The 20,663-nt window shown below is 41.0% G+C and overlaps 1 protein-coding gene across 2 annotated transcripts in view; it reads left to right on the plus strand.

The window, feature by feature from the left end:
* Nucleotides 1–18,438: 18,438 nt before the first annotated feature.
* The window catches only part of CD44 (CD44 molecule (IN blood group)), a 94,001-nt gene continuing 91,776 nt past the window's right edge, over nt 18,439–20,663 (plus strand). For both annotated transcript variants that reach the window (XM_067557550.1, XM_067557551.1), the window contains exon 1: nt 18,439–18,573. In XM_067557550.1, coding sequence (XP_067413651.1) covers nt 18,562–18,573 — 12 coding nt within the window. In that variant the 5' untranslated portion in view covers nt 18,439–18,561. The remainder of the gene's footprint in view (nt 18,574–20,663) is intronic.

A 20,663-nucleotide genomic window follows, 5' to 3' on the forward strand; every position in this document is an offset into this window, starting at 1 on the left:
ACTCCCTCAGCACTCTCGGATGCATTGCATCTGGCCCCATGGACTTGTGTATGTCCAATCTTTCTAAATAGTCCTGAACCTGTTCCTTCAGCACTGCAGGATGTTCACCTCCTTCCCATACTGTGCCACCCAGTGCAGCAGTCTGGGAGCTGACCTTGTCTTTGAAGACAGAGGCAAAAAAGGCATTGAGTACCTCTGCTTTCTCCACATCCTCTGTCACTAGGTTGCCTTCCCCATTCTCTAAGGGGCCCACACTTTCCCTAATCTTCCTCTTGTTGGTAACATAGCTGTAGAAACCCTTCTTGTTCCCCTTCACATCCCTTGCTAGCTGCAACTCCATTGCACTTTGGCCTTCCTGATTTCATTCCTGCATGTTCAAGCAGTATTTTTATAATCCTCCCTAGTCATCTGACCAAGCTTCCACTTCTTGTAAGCTTCTTTTTTGTGTTTAAGTTCACCAAAGACTTCTTTGTTAAGCCAAGCTGCGCACCTACCATATTTGCTATTCTTTCTGCACATTGGGATGGTTTGTTCCTGTGCCATCAATAAGGTTTCTTTAAAATACAGCCAGCTCTCTTGGATTTCTTTCCCCCTCATACTAGCCTCTCAGGAGATCCTGCCCATAAGCTCCCTGAAGGAGTCAAAGTCTGCTTTCTGAAGTCTATGGTCCGTATCCTGCTGTTCTCCTTTCTTCCTTTTTTCAGGATCCTGAACTCAACCATCTCATGGTCACTGCTGCCTAGGTTGCCACTCACTTCTTCTTCCCCTACCAAATCTTCCCTGTTTGTGAGCAGCAGGCCAAGAGGAGCATAGCCCCTAGTTGGTTGCTCCAACACTTGCACCAGGAAGTTGTCCGCAACACTCTCCAAAAATGTCCTGGATTGTCTGTGCTCTGCTGTATTGCTCTTCCAGCAGATGTCAGGGTGATTGAAGTCCCCCATGAGAACCAGGTCCTGTAAACTGGAAACTTTCTCTAGTTGACTGAAGAGAGCCTCATCTACCTCATCCTCCTGGTCTGGTGGTCTATAAGAGACACACACCACGACATCACCCTTATTGTTTTTGCTTCTAAGCTTAACCCAGAGACTCTCAACTGGCTTATCTCCGGTTTCATACTGGAGCTTAGAGCAATCATAGTGCTCTCTTACATACAGAGCAACTCCTCCACCCTTTCACCCCTGACTGTCCTTCCTGAACAGTTTATACCTATCCATGACAGTGCTCGAGTTGGGTGAGTTACCCCACCACGTCTCGGTTATTCCAATCATATCATAGATCCTTGACTGTGCCAGGACTTCCAATTCCTCCTGCTTGTTTCCCAGGCTTCTTGCATTTGTGTATATAACTGGCCGATTGCCCTACTTTCCCAGTACAATTCAGGCGGCCTCCCCTGTTGCATCCTCCTCCTTCTGCTTCCTCCTGTTGTCCCACTTCCCCACTTACCTCTGGGCTTAGGTCCCCATCCCCCATTGAACCTGAAGCTCTGAAATACGCAATATATACTTGATGAGCTGGTGTCACAAGCTGTTGCTGATTGTGCAGTGACACAGGAAGCCATGCTTAGCAAGGAATCTGATGGACCATGTCAGTGTACTCAGCACCTTGACCTGCAAATTTGTTTTTCACAAACTGTGTAAGCATTCTGAGCATAAGCATACAATCAGCCTAGATTTGAGTACAACTGCTAAATCGGCAGAGGGAATGGATAGTTCTGGGTCAGCATTAGCATAAGAACATAAAAATGGCCATGCTGGCTCAGAGATGCCGAGGATTGGCTGTTCTTAAGAGTGAGATTTCCAGCCCCAAACAGTGAGATTCAGAAAGTGAGACTTAAGACAGGGACTCACATCTTTGGTCCTTGGCAATAGCCAATAGTCTAGGTTTTTTTATCCAACCAGCACAATAGTTTGTTTCAAAATGTGCACTACTTAATATTGCATATGAAACACTTAAATGTCCTAATTTATACCAAAGTCTAAAGCATATGAGAATTCTATATGCAATGCAAACCAATGGATTTTAATAAAAGCAATTATTTGCTGGTTGGAACAAAAACCTGGATGGTTGGAGATCTCTGAGGACATGGATTTGTCCAGTGTGGTTAACATTTTGAACTGCATTTTGTAGAACCCACAAACTTTCGATCAAGTCCTCGTTTTTGTGTGAACTCTCTCTTTTTGGATCATCATGTATTCTCACACACACACACAAACACCCCTTCACTATTCCCCCCATGTAGCCTTCTCTCTTTCTTCTCCCCTGCATATAGAATGCGGGCCTGTAGTCTCCATGGTTACCACAGTACACAAGTTTGGAATGCAGCTTTCCAAGCTATAAGCCCTGGACCTGAAGCCCTAGATGTATTTTGTCTCTTTCTGAGCCTGAATAAAAATATTTTGAATCTTTATATGTTTACTCAAAATGAGTGAGCTAAGCTTAGGAATGTGTGTGAGAGTGAGATAGCATGCTAATGAGTGAGTCTCACACCCAATGAATGAGACTTGACATGTCTACTGGCCCCTGTCTTCTGCCAGTGGCCAATGCCAGATGTTTCAGAGGGAATAAACAGAACAGGACAATTATCGAGTGATCTATCCCCTGTCATCCACTTCTGGCAGTCAGAGGCTTAGGGACACCCAGAGCATGGGATTGCATCCCTGATCATCTTGGCTGACAGTCATTGATGGACCTATCCTCCATGAACTTATTTAATTCATTTTTTAACTCAGTTATAGTTTTGGCCTTCACAACATCCTCTGGCAAACAGTTCTAGAGGTTGACTGTGCATTGTGTGAAGAAGTATGTCCATTTGTTTGTTTGAAATCTGCTGTCTACTAATTTTGTAAGGGGACCCCTGGTTCTTGTGTGATGTGAAGGGGGTAAATAATGCTTCCTTATTAATTGTCTCCACACCATTCAGATTTTATAGACCTTTATCATATACCCCTCAGTCATCTTTCTAAACTGAACAGTCCCATTCTTTTTAACGTATTCTCATGTGGAAGCGAATCTATACCCCTAATAGTTTTTGTTACCTTTTCAAGTTCCAATGTATCTTTTTTGAGATGGGGTGACCAGAACTGCATGCAGTATTCAAGGTGTGGGCATACCATGGCTCTATATTGTGGCATTCTGATATTTATATTATCTCTTTCTTAATAGTTCCTAGTGTTCTGTTAGCTGTTTTGACTGCTGCTGCAAATTGAATAGATGTTTTCAGAGAATTATCCATGATGACTCCACGATCTTTCTTGAGTGGTAACAGTTAATTTAGATCCCAACATTTTGTATGTACAGTTGGGATTGTGTTTTCCAATGTGAATTATTTTGCATTTATCAACATTGAATTTCATCTGCCATTTTGTTGTCCAGTCACCCAGTTTTGTGAGATCTCTTTGTAGTCTGCTTTGGATTTAACTATCTTGAGTAATTTTGTATCATCTGCAAACTTGGCCACTTCACTTTTACCACTTGATTCAAATAATTTATGAATATGTTGAATGACACAGATGTCAGAACAGAAACTTGGGGGACCCTACTATTTACTTCTCTCCATTCTGAAAACTAACCTGTTAGTCCTACCGCTTGTTTCCTGTCTTTTAACCAGCTACTGATATGTGAGAGTACTTTCCCTCTTATCCCATGCCTGCTTACTTTGCTTAAGAGCCTTTGGTGATGGATCTTGTCATGGGATTTCTGAAAGTTCAAGTACAATATATCCACTGGATCCTCCTTGTCCACATGGTTGTTAACCCCTGCCCTTACCCCAGAAAATTCTAATAGACTGGTGAAGCATGATTCCCTTTTACAAAAACTATATTGACTCCTCCCCAACAAATCATGTTCACCATGTGTCTGATAATTTTGTTCTTTACTATAGTTTCAACCAGCTTGCCTGGTACTGTAGTTATGCTTACTGGCCTGTAATTGCCAGGAGCGCTCTGGAGCCTTTTTACTTATTCCTCAATCAATGGGACCTTCTAACATACTTAAAGCAAGGCATGTGCCTAAGTAACTTGCTAAATTGGGGCCGCGGTCAGTAATGCTCAAACTTGGTCTCTGGGACATTGTGCTGGGGGATTCCACAACCTCCCTTGGAAGCCTTATTCCAGAGCTCCACTACCCTTATAATTAGAAAGCTTTTCCTAAATTCTGAACTAAATATTCCTTGCTGCAGATTAAGCCCATTCTTGTCCTATCTTCAGCGAACATGGAGAACAATTGATCATCATCCTTTTTATAACGGCTTTTAACATATTTGAAGACTGTTATCAGGTCCCCCTTTAGTCTTCTTTTCTGGAGACTAAACATGCCCAATATTTTTTAATCTTTCCTCAAAGGTCAGGTTTTCTAAACCTTTTATCTTTTTGTTGCTCTCCTCTGGAATATCTCCAATTTGTCCACATCTTTATTGAAGTGTGGTGCCCAGAACTGGACACAGTACTCTAGCTACGCCACTTGTGCTACGTCACTTGAGAAGGGGTCTTAATACGTCAATTTCTGGATCGACTGAGCGGGTCTTCACTAACTGCTCAGTCGATCCAGAGAAGTCGATCTGACGGAAGCAAATTTGCCGCCATCAGTGAAGACATAGCCTAAGTCTTCTTGTGTAGGCTTCATTCTTCCTTCCTTTGTATGTAAAAATAGGATCAGATGCAGAAAAAGAAACCTAAGATCAACGACTAAGATTGTTTTCTTTGGTTGTTTTTTTGTAACAGTGTTCTTTATGGAACCTGACTTCATGATGGTTTAAAACCAAAACAGAAATCACATTTTCAAGCATCATCTCTGCCCTCTAAGGTGCAAAAATCATCCAGCACTAATTGGGTGACAATTCCAACCACAGAATAACAATGGAGCAACGCTTCCTTAGAGGATATTTAAAAGCAACCCCCTAAAATCCAATTTGCAGTTTACTGTACTCCTTTCACTTTACCGGGCCTCATATTTCCCTTAAGAGGATGTTCTGGAATTTCTATAAATTGAAACTAAGTCATGTCTAAAAACAAAAACAAAACAATAAAGGTAACTTTGTTTCCTTTTAATTAAGCTCTGCTGCATCTCATCTGAGGTGCAATTTCTTGACTATAATAGAATGATTGGACTGCCAAATGTTTGGCAGAGTTATTTATTTCTTTCCCTCACTTGTCATGTAGCTACATGCAGAAAAAAGACACGATTGGACTAAGGTAGAGGTTGTGAAAATGTGTTTCTTCATCTGCAAACTGGAGGGTTTATAAATAAACCCTACAGTTGGATTTTGGTTCAATTTCAAAGGCTTTTAAAAATATATATGGCAAACATGTTAGTTATTTAAAGAACAGTTAAAGAAACTATTTTGTATTGTTTATCCAAAATGAGTCTGAGTAAATGGTGAAATTGTTTGCAGAAGCTCATGGATTGATGTGACTACTCCTAATCATTGGATTTAAATGTATGCTACATCTGTATCAAGGCTCATCTGTCAGCCTTGTATCTGAATTGGGAGTGTGGCTGAAATCAGGTAATTGAATTCTTTCTTGATTTACTCTCTTCCCCCATGCTCAGTTTCAGGGGAAATATTTCCTCCCTTATTCTTTAAAGTCACAGTAGCAGTCATTAGGAGTACACAAACTGGAGTGTTCTTGATTTAACAGAAAAGACAGGCTGGGTGTTTTTCATGAGGGGCCTTTGGAATTTTCTCCCATGCTGAATGTGTTGATCTTTAAGGCAGGGGTTCCCAAACTGTAGCATGTGTACCACCAGTGGTACGCAGGCCACCTCCGAATGGTACACATCTAAGCTGCCCAATCTCCAGTTGCCAAGGTAGCTTAAGCGGAGTGTTGGCAGTAGCTTAGCCCGAAATTCTGCTGCCAACGCTCTGCCTAAGCTACCTTGGCAACTGGAGCATTGGTCAGCTTAGTTCTTTGGCCGGTTGCTTCCTGAACTTCCAGCTTCTGGCCACGTGACCGGAATTGGTAATAGTACAGGTGGTGGCATTTTATGTTGGTGGTATACAATGTGGTAGAGTTTGAGAACCGCTGCTTTAGGGCATGCTACAAAGCTTTCAGAGAGGAAGGGCATAGCTAAGGCTTGGTGTGGATGGAAAGGGAGTATGAGAGACTGGGTAGTGAGTGTCATGATGTTTTTTTTCTCCTTTGAGGGGTGAGGAAATTGCTATGTTTGCATATTTTTCTTAATTGAAGCATTTTTCCTAATCTCTCAAATGGACCTAAACCTTTGTATAGGCTTTTTTTAAGTGACACTGAAATAAATAAAATGATAATAAATAAAGATACAGCTATTGAGTAGTGAAAGTCAAGAGAGGATTTAGCCCAGTGCATTTAAAGATGGCTCTGGATTTGTACACCCTCAGTGTTTGGAAGAGTTGGCTCTAAATCTAGATTGGGATCTAAACTTTAAGAGTGTCTCTATAATGAGCACAAAGTAAAATCCGGGATCTGTACACCCCAAAGGTTGGGTAGGTCCATTTCTAGATTTGAATTTTGTAGCTTGAGCGCCTTTGTTCCACTGTGAAACTTGAATTCATTTCAATATCGGTCTTAGGGCTGCAGACCTCTTATGTTCTGATGAGAATTATCCTCCAACCTGGGAAAAAGATACCCAGCTGAATGTTTGAATCAACGTTTTCTCTCATACAAACACTTACAATTACTCATACATCAACTGTTATTCATACCCAATTATTCATATATTAACCTTTCTAGAAACAGAGGGGTTGGCTAACCTGACTGAAATGCATGCATTATGTGCAGTTCTGCTGTTCATGTTAGCCTTGAATGTCTTTTTGCCCTCCCTCCCTCTCCCCCCACTCTTAGTTTTTATACTGAGCCCTACATCAAGGAGCCTATTTTTCCTATCGCTGGAAATGAATATCTCTTCCCCAGGTCAATGGAAATTACTTTTATCCTTCGGAAGGAGAACAGCGCCCCAAGTTTTCACATTTCAAGGATGGGAGGCTAAAAACATGCCGTATACAGTATGGCATGGCTAAGCCTTAGAAAGCTGTGAACATAGGCATCCTCAGCATCCATTTGAAGGGCAATCGGCAAAGCACTGGCATTGTAAGAGATTAGCCTTGTCTATCTAGAATTAAGTTTTGAGAAGCAGAGAGCAAGTTACGTATGTCCCCAGACCTAGCTATGGTCCTTTGTATACACCAACATTTCCAACAGGGGAGAAGATGCAGGAGGGGGCATTGTACAGTCAATCCGAGTTTGTCAACATAGGGAGGCACCAAAAGATTCTTTGGTCCTATTAAAATAGTGCCAGCAAGAAAGAAATTTTCATAGCCCTAATATTTGGAACAGGGGACCACAGTGGTTTTGATGTATTGGACTGAAGTTTTAAAAATCTTGTTGCACGTTCTTCTATGAAATATTTTAGGAAATATGCCACCCACCCATGTGACTTCAGGAAAGCTGTCAGATACAGGCGCCAAAATTATTGTTCCCCAGAACATGGATGACATTAGAAAAGTTTGGCCTTTTTCTCCAAAAATGTGCTGTCTGCACTGAGAGTAATGAAGGAAGTGTGAAGTGAGTGTGACAGTGAGATGTACTGAGGCTAAATATCATTGCATGTGTTTGATTGAATGTACTGTAGTATGAGAATCTGTCTTATGCCAATATATATGTTCTTTATAAAGCCTATGGATAAATGGGAGACATAAGACAGACTCCAGACCTGCTGCTTTCTCTTAGTCTTGTTACAAACAAGCACTGAAGCAGTGTATGGCTATCAAGTGGAAACTTTTTGTCAAACCGTCTGATCTTGCAAGGTGCTAACTGCACTGCATAATCCTGCTTATACTGTCAGCCCATTAAAGGAAAGGGATAGAGACAGGAGGGTATGGATCAGTTAGCAATTCATCTTCCCATTTTTCAGCTCAAAAAGGAAGAAAGAGCATCAATAGAAAATTGAGAAAATGCATTGTTTCAAATATTCTTCATTTTTCCCTAGTAATTGGCCAAATGCCAATAACCTCTTGCTCTTCAGAGACCATAAAACAAAATCTGGAGGAATGTGAAGGATGCCGTACCCTTGAGATGATAAATGGTTGACAGGTGTCCATTTCAGAGGCTAGGCAGGATAAAAGCAAGTCCTCTTTTCCTCAGACCTACATGATCCATCCATCCTTCCAAGGAAAAGAAGCAAGCTACAGGCTGCCTCAGTACTTGTCTACACAGAATGTTGTTCCTGATCCACTGTTCCTGACCAACTCAATGTGTGAGCACTCTTATTCTGGAAAAAAAGAGTGCCTTGTACCTATTTACTTTAACCTACTCAGGTTAAGTTAAATAAGGCTCTCTTGTTCCATACTTAGATTGACCACACAGAACTGGTCAGGACCAGCTACTGAACTTTAAATTCACAGCCTACCTTAATCTGCATTAACTTTCAAGTGTAGACAAGCCTTCAGATTCAGGTGGGCTGTATTCTAATTGCTTTCATTGTGTTTCAGCCTCAACACTGTGGGACTGGAAATCTTCATTGTCTGCAGTAAGAGCTCTGAAGAGCTGGTGCAATTACTGCTCAGGTTTGACAGGTTTCGACTCTGGTGGCATTTGAGGTGTGGCATACTCTTAAGTGAATCACAGCATCACAGATATTACAACTGGAAAGACCTATTAGGTCTTCTTGTCTATACTTCTGCAGATGTAGGTTTGTTCCCTGAAGTATTTTTCCTAGTGCATTGAGACAATTTAACTGAACTCACTGATAGGAAGATCTTCCTGATGATCAACCTAGATTATTCCTTTCTGAATTTAATCTCCCCAATATCTTCTGTGAGTGTCTGAAAGATTGCTTCACAGACTTGGGGAAAGAAACAAAATCATTTTTCATTGCTTAGCACTTGGCAAAGCCAAAATCCAGTATTGAGAAGGCTGAAGCGATACCAGTTTAAGCTGTGATCTTGTCAGGTCTTATAAACAAAGCAGAGGCAGGCCTGGTCCGCACTTCAAAGAAAGACCTCTCTGGCAATTCAGGGAATGGTGTTTGGGACTCAAGGCTTGATGCTGTGAGTTGCTGCTCACTCTAATCCTAACCCAGAAAGCCACTTAAGCATGTGTCTGGACTATTCACATAGTTAAATGCTCAGGGACAGAATGCTTACTTACCCCTTTCAGGACTGGGCACTTAGAAAGTGTCTGTCTTCCTCCTTCATTAGAATTGACCCAACAGCCCATCATGTTGCTGAGGATAATGTACTAATGGAGGAGAAGTGTTTAGGTGAGAAGTCTAGGCTGAGATCATTAAACATCCCCTTCATTTTGCACAAGGATAGGTGTGTGTTATCCTAGAGACATGGCCACATTCCAACTCAGGTAATTGCATTCAGAGTATATAAAAATATATCCTGTACTGGCAATTGCAGAAGATATTTTTTGCTTCTCCCCCTAAAGAGGTGTTGTGTCAAGCATCTGCCACACTCCATGCTAGATGTGGCTGCGTTTCAGTAGCAGATGAGTAATCTCGCTTTATACAGAGTCTGGGATCATAAGAACAACCATACTGAGTCAGACCAATGGTCCATCTAGCCCAGTATCCTGTCTTCCAACACTGGCCCATGCCAGGTGCTTCAGAGGGAATGAATAAAACGGATAATCATCAAGTGATTCATCCCGTCAGTCATTCCCAGCCACTGGCAAACAGCAATCCCGCATATCCTGGCTAATAGCCACTGATGGACCTATCATCCATGAACTTATCTAGTTCTTTTTTGAACCCCATTATAGTCTTGGACTTTACAACATCCTCTGGCAGGGAGTTCCATGGGTTGATTGTGTGTTATGTGAAGAAATACTTCCTTCTGTTGTTTTAAACCTGCTGGCTATTAATATCATTTGGTGACCCCTAGTTTTTGTGTTATGAGGAGTAAATAACACTTTCTTATTTACTTTCTCCACACCAGTCATGATTTTATAGACCTCTATCATATTTCCCTTTTGTCGTCTCTTTTTCTGAGCTGAAAAGTGCTTTTGTGGGCTGCAACCCACTTCGTCAGATGCATGAAGTGGAAACCACAGATAGAAGGTGTATATATACATCCAAGGGTGAGAAGCATAACAATGGGGAGGGCAAGTGCTAACAAAGTCAATAGAGTTATACTCTAACTGTATACCCTAACTGTATTGACTCTCGTTGATTTTACTGTATACAGACTAACACGGCTACCCCTCTGGAACTTAAATGTTACCGTGGTGGGCTGCTTTGATGTTTCCCCCCACCCCACCGGGACGTTAAATTATGTTATGGTCACTATTACCAAAGGATCAGCTATATTCATCTCTCCTCATATGGAGGATTTCCATACCCCTAATCATTTTAGTTGCCCTTTTCTGTACCTTTTCTAATTCCAATATATCTTTTTTGAGATGGGGTTACCAGATCTGCATGCAGTATTCAAGATGTGGGTGTACCACGGATTAAAACAGGCAATAGAATATTTTCTGTCTTATTATCTATCCCTTTCCTAATGATTCCCAACATTTGTTAGCTTTTTTGACTGCTGCTGGACACTGAGTGGATGTTTTCAGAGAACTATCCAATGTCTCCAAGCTCTGTCTCTTGAGCGTTAACAGCTAATTTAGACCCCATCATTTTATATGTATAGTTGGGATTATGTTTTCCAATGTGCATTATTTTGCATTTATCGACACTGATTTCATCTGCCATTTTGTTGCCTAGTCCCCCAGTTTTGTGAGATCCCTTTGTAACTCTTCACAGCCTATTCTGGACTTAACTATCTTGAGTAGTTTTGTAGCATCCGCAAACTAGTTATCCTCCAGTCATCTGGTACAGAAACTGATTTAAATGACAGGTTACATACCACAATTAGTAGTTCTGCAATCTCACATTTGAGTTCCTTCAGAATTTTTGGGTCGATACCATGTGGTCCTGGTGACTTATTACTGTTTAATTTATCAGTTTGTTCCAAAACCTCCTCTAATGACACCTCAATTTGGACAGTTCTTCAGATTTGTCACCTAAAAAGAATGGCTCGGGTTTGGGAATCTCCCTCACATCCTCATCCGTGAAGACCGATGCAAAGAATTCATTTAGTTTCTCCACAATAGCCTTATCTTCCTTGAGTGCTCCTTTAGCATCTTGATCGTCTGGTGGGCTCACTGGTTGTTTGGCAGGGATCCTGCATCTGAAGTACTTAAACATTTTTTTTGCTGTTACATTTTGAGTTTTTGGCTAGCTGTTCAAATTCTTTTTTTGGGCTTCCTAATTATATTTTTACACTTCACTTGCCAGAGTTTATGCTCCTTTCTATTTTCCTCAATAGGATTTAACGTCCACTTTTTTTAAAGAATGCCATTTTGACTCCAACTGCTTCTTTTACTTTGTTGTTTAGTCACAGTGACACTTTTTTGGTCCTCTTACTATGTTTTTTTAATTTGGGATATATATTTAAATTGAGCCTCTATTAAGGTGTCTTAAAAAAGTTTCCATGCAGCTTACAGGAATTTCACTTTTGGCACTGTACCTTTTAATTTCTGTTAAACTAACTTTCTCATTTTTGTGTAGTTCCCCTTTGTGAACTTAAATGTTACCTGTAGCACCTTAAAGACTAATAAATTTCTGTGGGCATAGGCTTTTGTGGGCTGCAACCCACTTCGTCAGATGCATGAAGTGGAAACCACAGATAGAAGGTGTATATATATACATCCAAGGGTGAGAAGCATAACAATGGGGAGGGCAAGTGCTAACAAAGTCAATAGAGTTATACCCTAACTGTATACCCTAACTGTATTGACTCTCGTTGATTTTACTGTATACAGACTAACACGGCTACCCCTCTGGAACTTAAATGTTACCGTGGTGGGCTGCTTTGATGTTTTCCCCCACCCCACAGGGAAGTTAAATTTTATTATGTTATGGTTACTATTACCAAAGGATCAGCTATATTCACCTCTTGAACCAGATTCTGTGCTCCATTTAGGACTAAATCAAGAATTGTCTCTCCTCTTGTGGGTTCCAGGACTAGCTGCTCCAAGAAACAATCACTGAAGGTGTCAAGAAATTTTATCTGCATACCATCCTGAGGTGACATGTACCCAGTTAATATGGGGATAGTTGAAATCCCCCATTATGATCAAGTTTTTTATTTGTATCGCCTCTCTAATCTCTCTGAGCATTTCACAGTCACTATCACCATCCTGGTCAGGCGGTCAGCAGTATATCCCTACTGCTATATTCTTATTACTCAAGCATAGAATTACTATCCATAGAGATTCTATGGCACAGTTTGGTTCATTTAAGATTTTTATTTCATTTGACTCTATGCTTTCTTTCACATATAGTGCCACTCCCTCACCAGTATGACCTATTCTGTCCTTCCAATAAATTTTGTACCCTGGTATTACTGTATCCCATTGATTATCTCCATGCAACCAAGTTTCTGTGATGCCTATTATATCAGTGTTCTAATTTAATATGAGGCACTCAAGTTCACCCGTATTAGTATTTAGATTTTTAAAATTAAAATATAAGCACTTAAAAAAATTGGTAAGTTTTAGCTGTCTGCCATTATGTGATGTAATTGAATGGGACTCTTTTTCATTTGACTGTTTCTCATCAGATCCTACCTATATTTTATCCTCCTCCATCCTCTCCTCCTTACTAGGATATAGAGAATTTCCATTAATAGATCTTCCTCTATGGGATTTATCTGTCCGAACCACATGCTCCTCCTCAGCACCTTTCGGCTTTTCCCCCAGCTCTTAGTTTAAAAACTGCTCTACAACCTTTTTAATTGTATGTGCCAGCAATCTGGTTCCATTTTGATTTAGGTGGAGCCCATCCTTCATATAGAGGTTCTCCCTTTCCCAAAAGGTTCCCTAGTTCCTAATAAATCTAAACCCCTCTTCCCTGCACTATCTTCTCATCCACGCATTGAGACCCTGCAGTTCTGCCTGTCTAACTGGCTCTGCGAGTGGAACTGGAGGCATTTCAGAGAATGCTACTATAGAGGTCCTGGACTTCAATCTCTTCCCTAGCATCCTAAATTTGGCCTCAGGGACCTCTCTCCTATCCTTCCTTATGTCATTGGTACCTACATGTACCACAACCACTGGCTCCTCCCCAGCACTACACATCAGTCTGTTTAGATGCCTCAAGAGATCCGCACCCTTCGCACCTGGCAGGCAAGTTACCTTGTGGTTCTCCCAGTCATCACAAACTCAACTAGCTATGTTTCTAATGATCGAGTCCTCCATTGCTATTACCTGTCTTTTCCTAGTAACTGGAGTTCCCTCCCCAGAGAGGTATCCTCAGTGTGAGAGGATACCATGACATCATCTGGAATTATGGGATCCCAACTATGGGATTGTTTCCCTCTGCTCCAGTTTGATGTTCTCCTTCCCTGATTCTTTCATCCTCCTCAACAGTACAGAGGCTGTCATACTGGGAGTGTGACCATTCTGCTGTGTCCCGGAAAGTCTCACCTATGTACCTCTCTGTTTCCCTTAGCTACTCCAGTTCAATGACACTGTTCTCTCGGCGGACCAGGAGCTCCTTGCACTGAATGCACACACATGCCACCCGCCCACAGGGCAGGTAATCACACATGTTGCATTCAGTGTGATACACTGAATAGCCCCCACTCTGTTGCTGGACTTCTGCCTACATTCTCTTTTTACTCCTGCAGCTCTTTCTTTTATTGTTGTTTGTTTTTTATCGGGGTGGGGGTTGTTATTGTCTTTAATTTACACAATGTTAATTAAGTGTATCTACCTCCTCTCCCCCCACTCTCCCTCTAAACTTCCTCGCAAATCTCCCATTAACTGCCCCTGTTTGCTAGCTCCTCTGGTTGCTTAGGCGTGGGCTTTTTTAACCCTGGTTCTCCCCAAGTAGCCTCACTGCCTGGTTAAAAGTTGATGGGTGCTAAAGGGCTTGGGGATCAAAACCTCATTAAGAAGCTCTCAGCCTTGCCTAGCAGGCCGCTAGCATCAGCACACGGTCCCCCAAACAAACAGATCCTTTAGGATGAACAAACCTATATTATTATTATTTCTTTAGATGGACGTGACACCGTGAAATAGATAGAATGGGAAGAAAATATAAAACAGTGGCTACCTGCAATACTTGATAGTAAGAATGGAATTCACTGGCTTGAAACCTGGATAATCTGGAATGATCACAGCATAATAGTGTTTCTGGCTGCATGTGTCTTGCAATAAATCTTACAGGCACTTATACCAACTCCACAGACTTCCTGAAAGATTCTCCACACATCGTCTTAACACACATCCCACCCTGCTTCTTGCCTAATTGACTGCCACGGGGTTAAGACAGTGAGCTATATCCATGCCAGCTGCCATGTGGGACTTGGTACCCCTGTGCGATTTCATTCCTACACTGCCACACTTTCCATGTGTTCTGCCAGGACAGTCATAGACTCTCCCTGGACTCCTGCTAACAACCCCATTTGAAGCTGTGTTGGTTGGCTGGCTCTGCGCTTTGTGGTCAAGATGGGCTTGTGGGCACAATGCAGCATTGCTAACTGTAGCTAAGTAATGCCAAACAATGATTCACCTACTCTCTCAGAAAGGGCCCTATGAGTCAGTGGCCTATCCTATCTTGTTTTATTTCAGGAGTCCCTGAATCCATTTAGCATGAGTTTAGTGGGCATCTTCCATTACCTAGACTATTGCATATGGAGTTCATTGTAGCACCAGAACTGACAGACTAAGATGACTGTATTTTTCCCCTCAGGGAGACTTTTCATTAAATTCATACAGTAATTAAATAAAGCAATCAGGGTGGCAACATGGTTAAATAAAGCAATCTGGGTGGAGTACAATATGCCATCTTAATCTTTTTAGGTGTATAAAGGACTTTATACTAACATGTCTTCCTCAAGGTAGGGAGAGAGATTTTCTAAAAGATGGTGACTGCCGGTACAATGGACAGCAGATAACTTCATATGCCTTTGTATTTTACAGAGCTCACTGAAGTTGCTCTCATACAATATTTCTGGAAAAGGTGATGACTCAGACCTGGATCATATCTTGTACATTCAGCATGGATTGGCTGCAGCTTTAATTTCCTGAGGAGTTTTAATAATGCTAGATTTGACATGTTCAAAATGCTGTACAAACCTGAACTATTTAATCCTCCCAACACCTCAGTCAAATTGTTACAAAAGGTAAAAAGTAGGATTATTAGAGTTGAACAAATAGCTGTAACTTATTAATTACTATGTTCCACCCCGTTTTCTGTAAATGAAATGTTCATATGCAGATTATACATTTTTCAGACATCCACTATTCATTTGTAAATTTTTTAGCAAATATTTTCCCCCCATACTAATAGCTCACAAGTAGTGGGTGGGGAAAAAAACTGATATGCAAACATCCATGTTCCACATGCTGTGTTCCTTAGCTATCTAGGTCACATGATGCTTTTTTCTGTTCCCTGATTGGATGGTTTATGTAATTAAACAGGTGTTTTGTTTTTGTTTTTACAACTGAATACAACAAATGTAATTCACTTGATGCTTATTGGCACAAAGAGTTTCTTTCTGTGAGTATTTCTACTGATAAACCCTGTAAGCTCAAATGTCTGTCAAAAGCAAACCTAAAGGTTGCATCCACAGTTGACTAGAAATATGTTTTCAAATTTAAATGAATATTAATAGGAAATGTTTTCGCTCTTTGCTGTGCTATAATTATTATCCCTGTTTACAGATGGGGAACTGAGTCTGACTTATCCACGGCCACACAGAGAGCTGGTGCCAAAGTAGAGACTCCCAAGCATTCCTGGCTCCTCTTCCTGTGTTCAGTCCATTGTGTCATTGTGGTTCTTTGGAAGTTGCCCTTCTTAATTTAAATAAGATTTGGTTGTTTCTCAGTGACCAATTTAAAGTTTTACCAATTTAAAACTAAAATGTAAAAGGTTACTGCTGTCCCAGAGAATTAAGAAAAAGATAAGACAGGTAAAATGTAAGCTTCAGCCTCTACTGGCCCTTGAGAAGGACACTTACTGTGACAGTCATTGAACGTGAATGAGGTACAATTTGTGGCTGAACCCGTCTCCATTATGGCATCATATTGCACAATGAGGTGCATTATGAGTGTTTTCTTCTCTGTCTGAACTATCTGGCACTGGCTATTGTTTAAGACAGGACATTGGACTAGAGAGATCATTGATATATTCATGTTAGTTCCTGTTTCTAAGATTAGTTCATCCTCTTATGAGAGCATTCAACTCTTCCCCCCCCCCCCCAACCTGTTTCTCTATTTATCTGCAGTAACCAAAACAGAGCTGTGTAAAACCGGAAATTCCCTCCATCCCCATAATTTCATGTCCCTTGATTTTCTGCCCACCCCACCCAATTTAACAAAACTGTCTTTAGAGACAGCCACAGTTATGCAGTTTTGCCTGTCTGCATGGTGAAAATTTCACTCATCAACCACATTTATTTTCTCCTAGCAATTTCCATATCAAATGTATGCAGGTTATAAATGAAAAGATGATTTTCTCACTGTCATCTTTGCAAACTCAAACTGGGCTATGAGAACCAAGTTGAGTTCTTTCTATTTTGTGCATCATCCCCAATAATAATAGATCGTTAGGTCAAACTGGGACCCCAGCAACATCTCTGCAGGCTCACTACTTTCCAGTTGCGCTTTTGGAGACACCTGTGCAGTCCTAGTGCCCTCAATGGGTTTTCACAAGTGCAAATGATTAGAGTTTAGTAAACAATCTGTCATCGTTCCACAAGAAGGAATAGAATCCAACTCACTCCATCTTAGCTGTGTTAACTCTGCAGGGCTAACAGCAATAAACATCAGGAAAGTCCCATTGTCACTAAAGTCAGCAGATCTGACTCTGAAAATGCAAAAGGAGCTAGTCAGATTTCCTCACATGAACTTACTTGGTAAAATATAACTGTTCCAAAGCAGTAGTCTCTGACAACGCTTTCCCCCGTACACTGTCTGTCTCATGCAATGCACACGCCTGCACCTTCCATTCCAGTGCCAGCACGGAACCAGCTATTACCTTAGTCACTGAAAACAAACACATGCCTATTATGGCCTCTAAATGTATCATGCCTTTTATTCTCTTTCACTCTACACTGGAGTCACGTACTGATGGATAGATACAGGTTGGCAAGACTGCTATTGTGCCTGTTTTTGTGGGTTGTTTTGTTAATGGAAAGGAAAGACTTGAATATTCATTCCTGCATGCTTGTATTTGGTAAACAGCATAAATGTGACTGTCTCAGTAATTGGGTTGGCACATATTCAGCAGCGTTACTGTGCAAACAATAAATGTCAGATGGATGAATCCAACATGTTTTTGGCTTCTGCTTTTTTCAAGTAGTAACATATTTTGTGTTTCACTGGCTGTGAATCTGACCGTGCAATGCTACCTCTACTCCCTGCACAGACAGTGTAAAATATGAGCCACACACAGTGCACATGCCTGGACAAAATCCCACATTTGCCCCAAAACCTGGATCCTATATGTACCTATGGGATGATCCAAAGCCCACTGAAATCAATTGAAAGATTCCCTTTCACTTCCAAGGGCTTTAAGTCATATTAGGCAACTGAGCACACAAACACCTATGTGCATGTGCAGTTAGTTTGCATGTGCAAACAGAGAGTTTTGCCTGTGCTGCAGGAGTGTGTGCATTTATGCAGCTCACCTGTTGTGCTGGGCCTTTGTAAGTTTGGCCCAACCATTCAAATACACAGTATACAAAAGAGGAAGGGGAGACAGAGGACAGAGAGGTCTGGTAGAGGAGAAAGCGTATGAGATAGGGAAAGAGAAGGGGACGTAGATGGGTGAAGGATGGAGATACTATGGATGAGGGTGAGAGGAGGGTCTCAGAGGAGAAAAGTAGAAAAGGAAGAAAAGCCAGAGAGGGAAGGAGAGAGAGTGAGAGAGAAGAGGAACAAAATAAGACACAAAGAGAAAGAGACCCATATGTGCATGTTCCACCTATTACTAAACTGGAAGGGAAAGAAGGACAAAGGATTAGCAGGCAGACGGTAGTTTATACCTTGACACATACATTTCCAGGTTCTCATTTCTCCATGTCAGGCTTTCTTAAGGTGGCAGAGGGAAAGAAAGATTCCAACCACCTGCAGAGAGAACTTATTCTCCCCTCCCCCACAGAATTTTGCCTCAGTTAATGACTAATACATTCAATATGCCTCTGCTGCATGCTAGCACACAAAACTGGCTTGCGGTTGCCTCTTTTGTGTTATCTGTACAGATCTCCCACTACGCACCCCTGTCTCAGACACACGTAGAAAGGGGTACGTGGAGGGGAGATTATAAAGGGGGATGGGCAATGTGACGACTACTCTGTGCAGTGCTGCAGGCTATATGTGTTGGCCAGGGATCAGATGCTTTGATTAAACATTAAGCTTAAGGAAGCTGGTGGAGGCACGTGCTCCAGGCAGAAGGGCTGTTGTAAAGTGTCCTTGACAATATATCTGAATAGCTGAGGCCATTGCCGAGTTTGCTCTGTATTGTTTTAGCTCTTGGAAAGGTGAGGCAAAGCAGTTAACGCAGACTGAGAGCTGAGGAAGCATGAACATGAAGGTACTATTCCGGATTGTTTCTTTTTAGAAGTAAACAACTGGGGGGCTGGGGGGGGGGGGTCAATGTTCATCATCCTAATGCTGTGCTGGTCATAGGGTGTAAATGACACCTGGGAACAAAAGGTTGATGGGAGTGGAATCCGGTGCCCAGCTTCTCAAGGGAGTGCTTTGCGCCCAAGCTAAAGGAGCAGCTTATCTGAATCAGTACAGACTCTGTTATCCCCTTCCCATCAGGTCCTGGAACCCGAGAAAAGGTGCGCTCCACCAGTGTTTGCTACAATGAAAGGTTAGGACCATTTCCATTACAAAACCCTGTTTCAGGATTAGCCATGACAATTAAATTTAGAAAATTTAGCAAACAAGATTTCAGAGTAGGAACAAAGTAGCAAAATAGATTTAAAAATACCCAGTGTGGTTAGAGTTAAGGGTAAAAAAGATTTTGAAAGCGAAACCCTCTTACACGGAATCACAGACCATCTTACTATAAGATAGGTTCAGTTACAAATTGCACATTGCAACCCACTTAAATGATGTGAAACTTCTGTTCTACTTTAAATAAAGTTTCACTGTATCCAGAATCACTCAAAGAGGATTCTATTGTGCATCTACATTCTGTGTGTGTGTTAGTGTTGCAGCTGGTTGGGAAATTATTTTTATTCCCACCAAAAATGTCAACAGATATTTCTTTCTTTGAAATATTTTTAGATTTTGGTGATAAAAGGAACATTTTAAGATGAAACTGAAGATTTTTGGCTTTCAAAATTTCATTATTTCAACATAATCTCTCTCTCTTTTTTAACAGACATTTTGGGTATTTTTTGCAAACATCTGTTGCATTGGGAAATTATTTAAAATTTTTGACAAGCTCCAATATACACATAAAGGTATATATACCCTTATATATGCATATAAACACAAATATCATGGTAAAATCCTGGCCCCATTGAAGTCAATGGGATCAGAATTTCACTCTCTAAGAGGATCCCATTGCAAATATCTTTTTTACACTGCTTTAAGTCACATACACACCTTCACTGGAGGTCCAAAATATATGCAGAATCCATAATAATGGTTTTATGGGCATGAATTGGTGATGGCTACATTACTATGAGTGATGAAACAAAGAATGAGTTACTGAGATGCTCAAATGAATGGTAATACAAACTCTATAGTACTTGACCTCAATGTGCATTCAATATCCTATTTCAGATGTTTTATAGAAAAGCCATTTTTGAAAAGTTTGAGAGACCAACGTTATTTAGTTGTGTTATTATGGATGTGCTTCTGTCTTTGTAGCCACGTTCTTTTAGTACCATGAATCCAACTGTACAGAGGACTGAGGGAGTAAAAACATTCTAAGAAATACATTTTAGAAACCTTTAATATTTACCTATAGAAATATCCTCAATTCTGTAAATTAGAGAGCTTCATTGAAGTCAATGGTATTGTGTTGATTTACATCAGTTATGGATCTGGCCCAGGATTTTTATGTGCATATGTCATGGTGCTGTCTCAGGTTAAACACCAGTGCTGCATGTTGCACTAAAATGGTAGGCAATTCCTTTCCCCAATGTCATAAAGCTCCCTTTTCTAGCCCTCTAGAGTTGTGGACCCTAAATCTGGGCTAAATTATGATCAACCTATCCCTCAGGCCAAAGTATTCTGAAGGGAGAAATTCCACATTTGGGTGGAAAAGAAGGAAATAGTTTTGTGTCAGGTATTTTTTAAAGGCAACTGTTTGAAGCTGCTTAATAGCTTGGAATGTTAGAATAAGTCCCAGGGAGATGAATCAGTGGGCAGAGGGCAGGTGAAGTGGACAAAAATACATACTAAATGCAATTTATTACCTGGCTGTGCAGTTTTCACAGGAGGTGACATCCATGTGATAAATTGCATTTATCAGGTACCTCTGACTGTCTCTCTCAAACTATGCTCTAATCCATCTATGCACCTGGACTACTTCTAACATTCCAAATTTCTGTACAGCCCCATAACAATCTGCCAAAGAAATGTTTACTAATCAATCCCCACTCCAATGTGGAATTTCCCCCCCAAATTACATTATTCTGAGGTGTATGACAGATAATATTC

This window comes from Emydura macquarii, unplaced genomic scaffold, assembly GCF_026122565.2.
Source record: "Emydura macquarii macquarii isolate MOO-44397 ecotype Brisbane River unplaced genomic scaffold, CSIRO-AGI_Emac_v2 contig_1876, whole genome shotgun sequence".
Taxonomy (NCBI): Eukaryota; Metazoa; Chordata; order Testudines; family Chelidae; genus Emydura; species Emydura macquarii.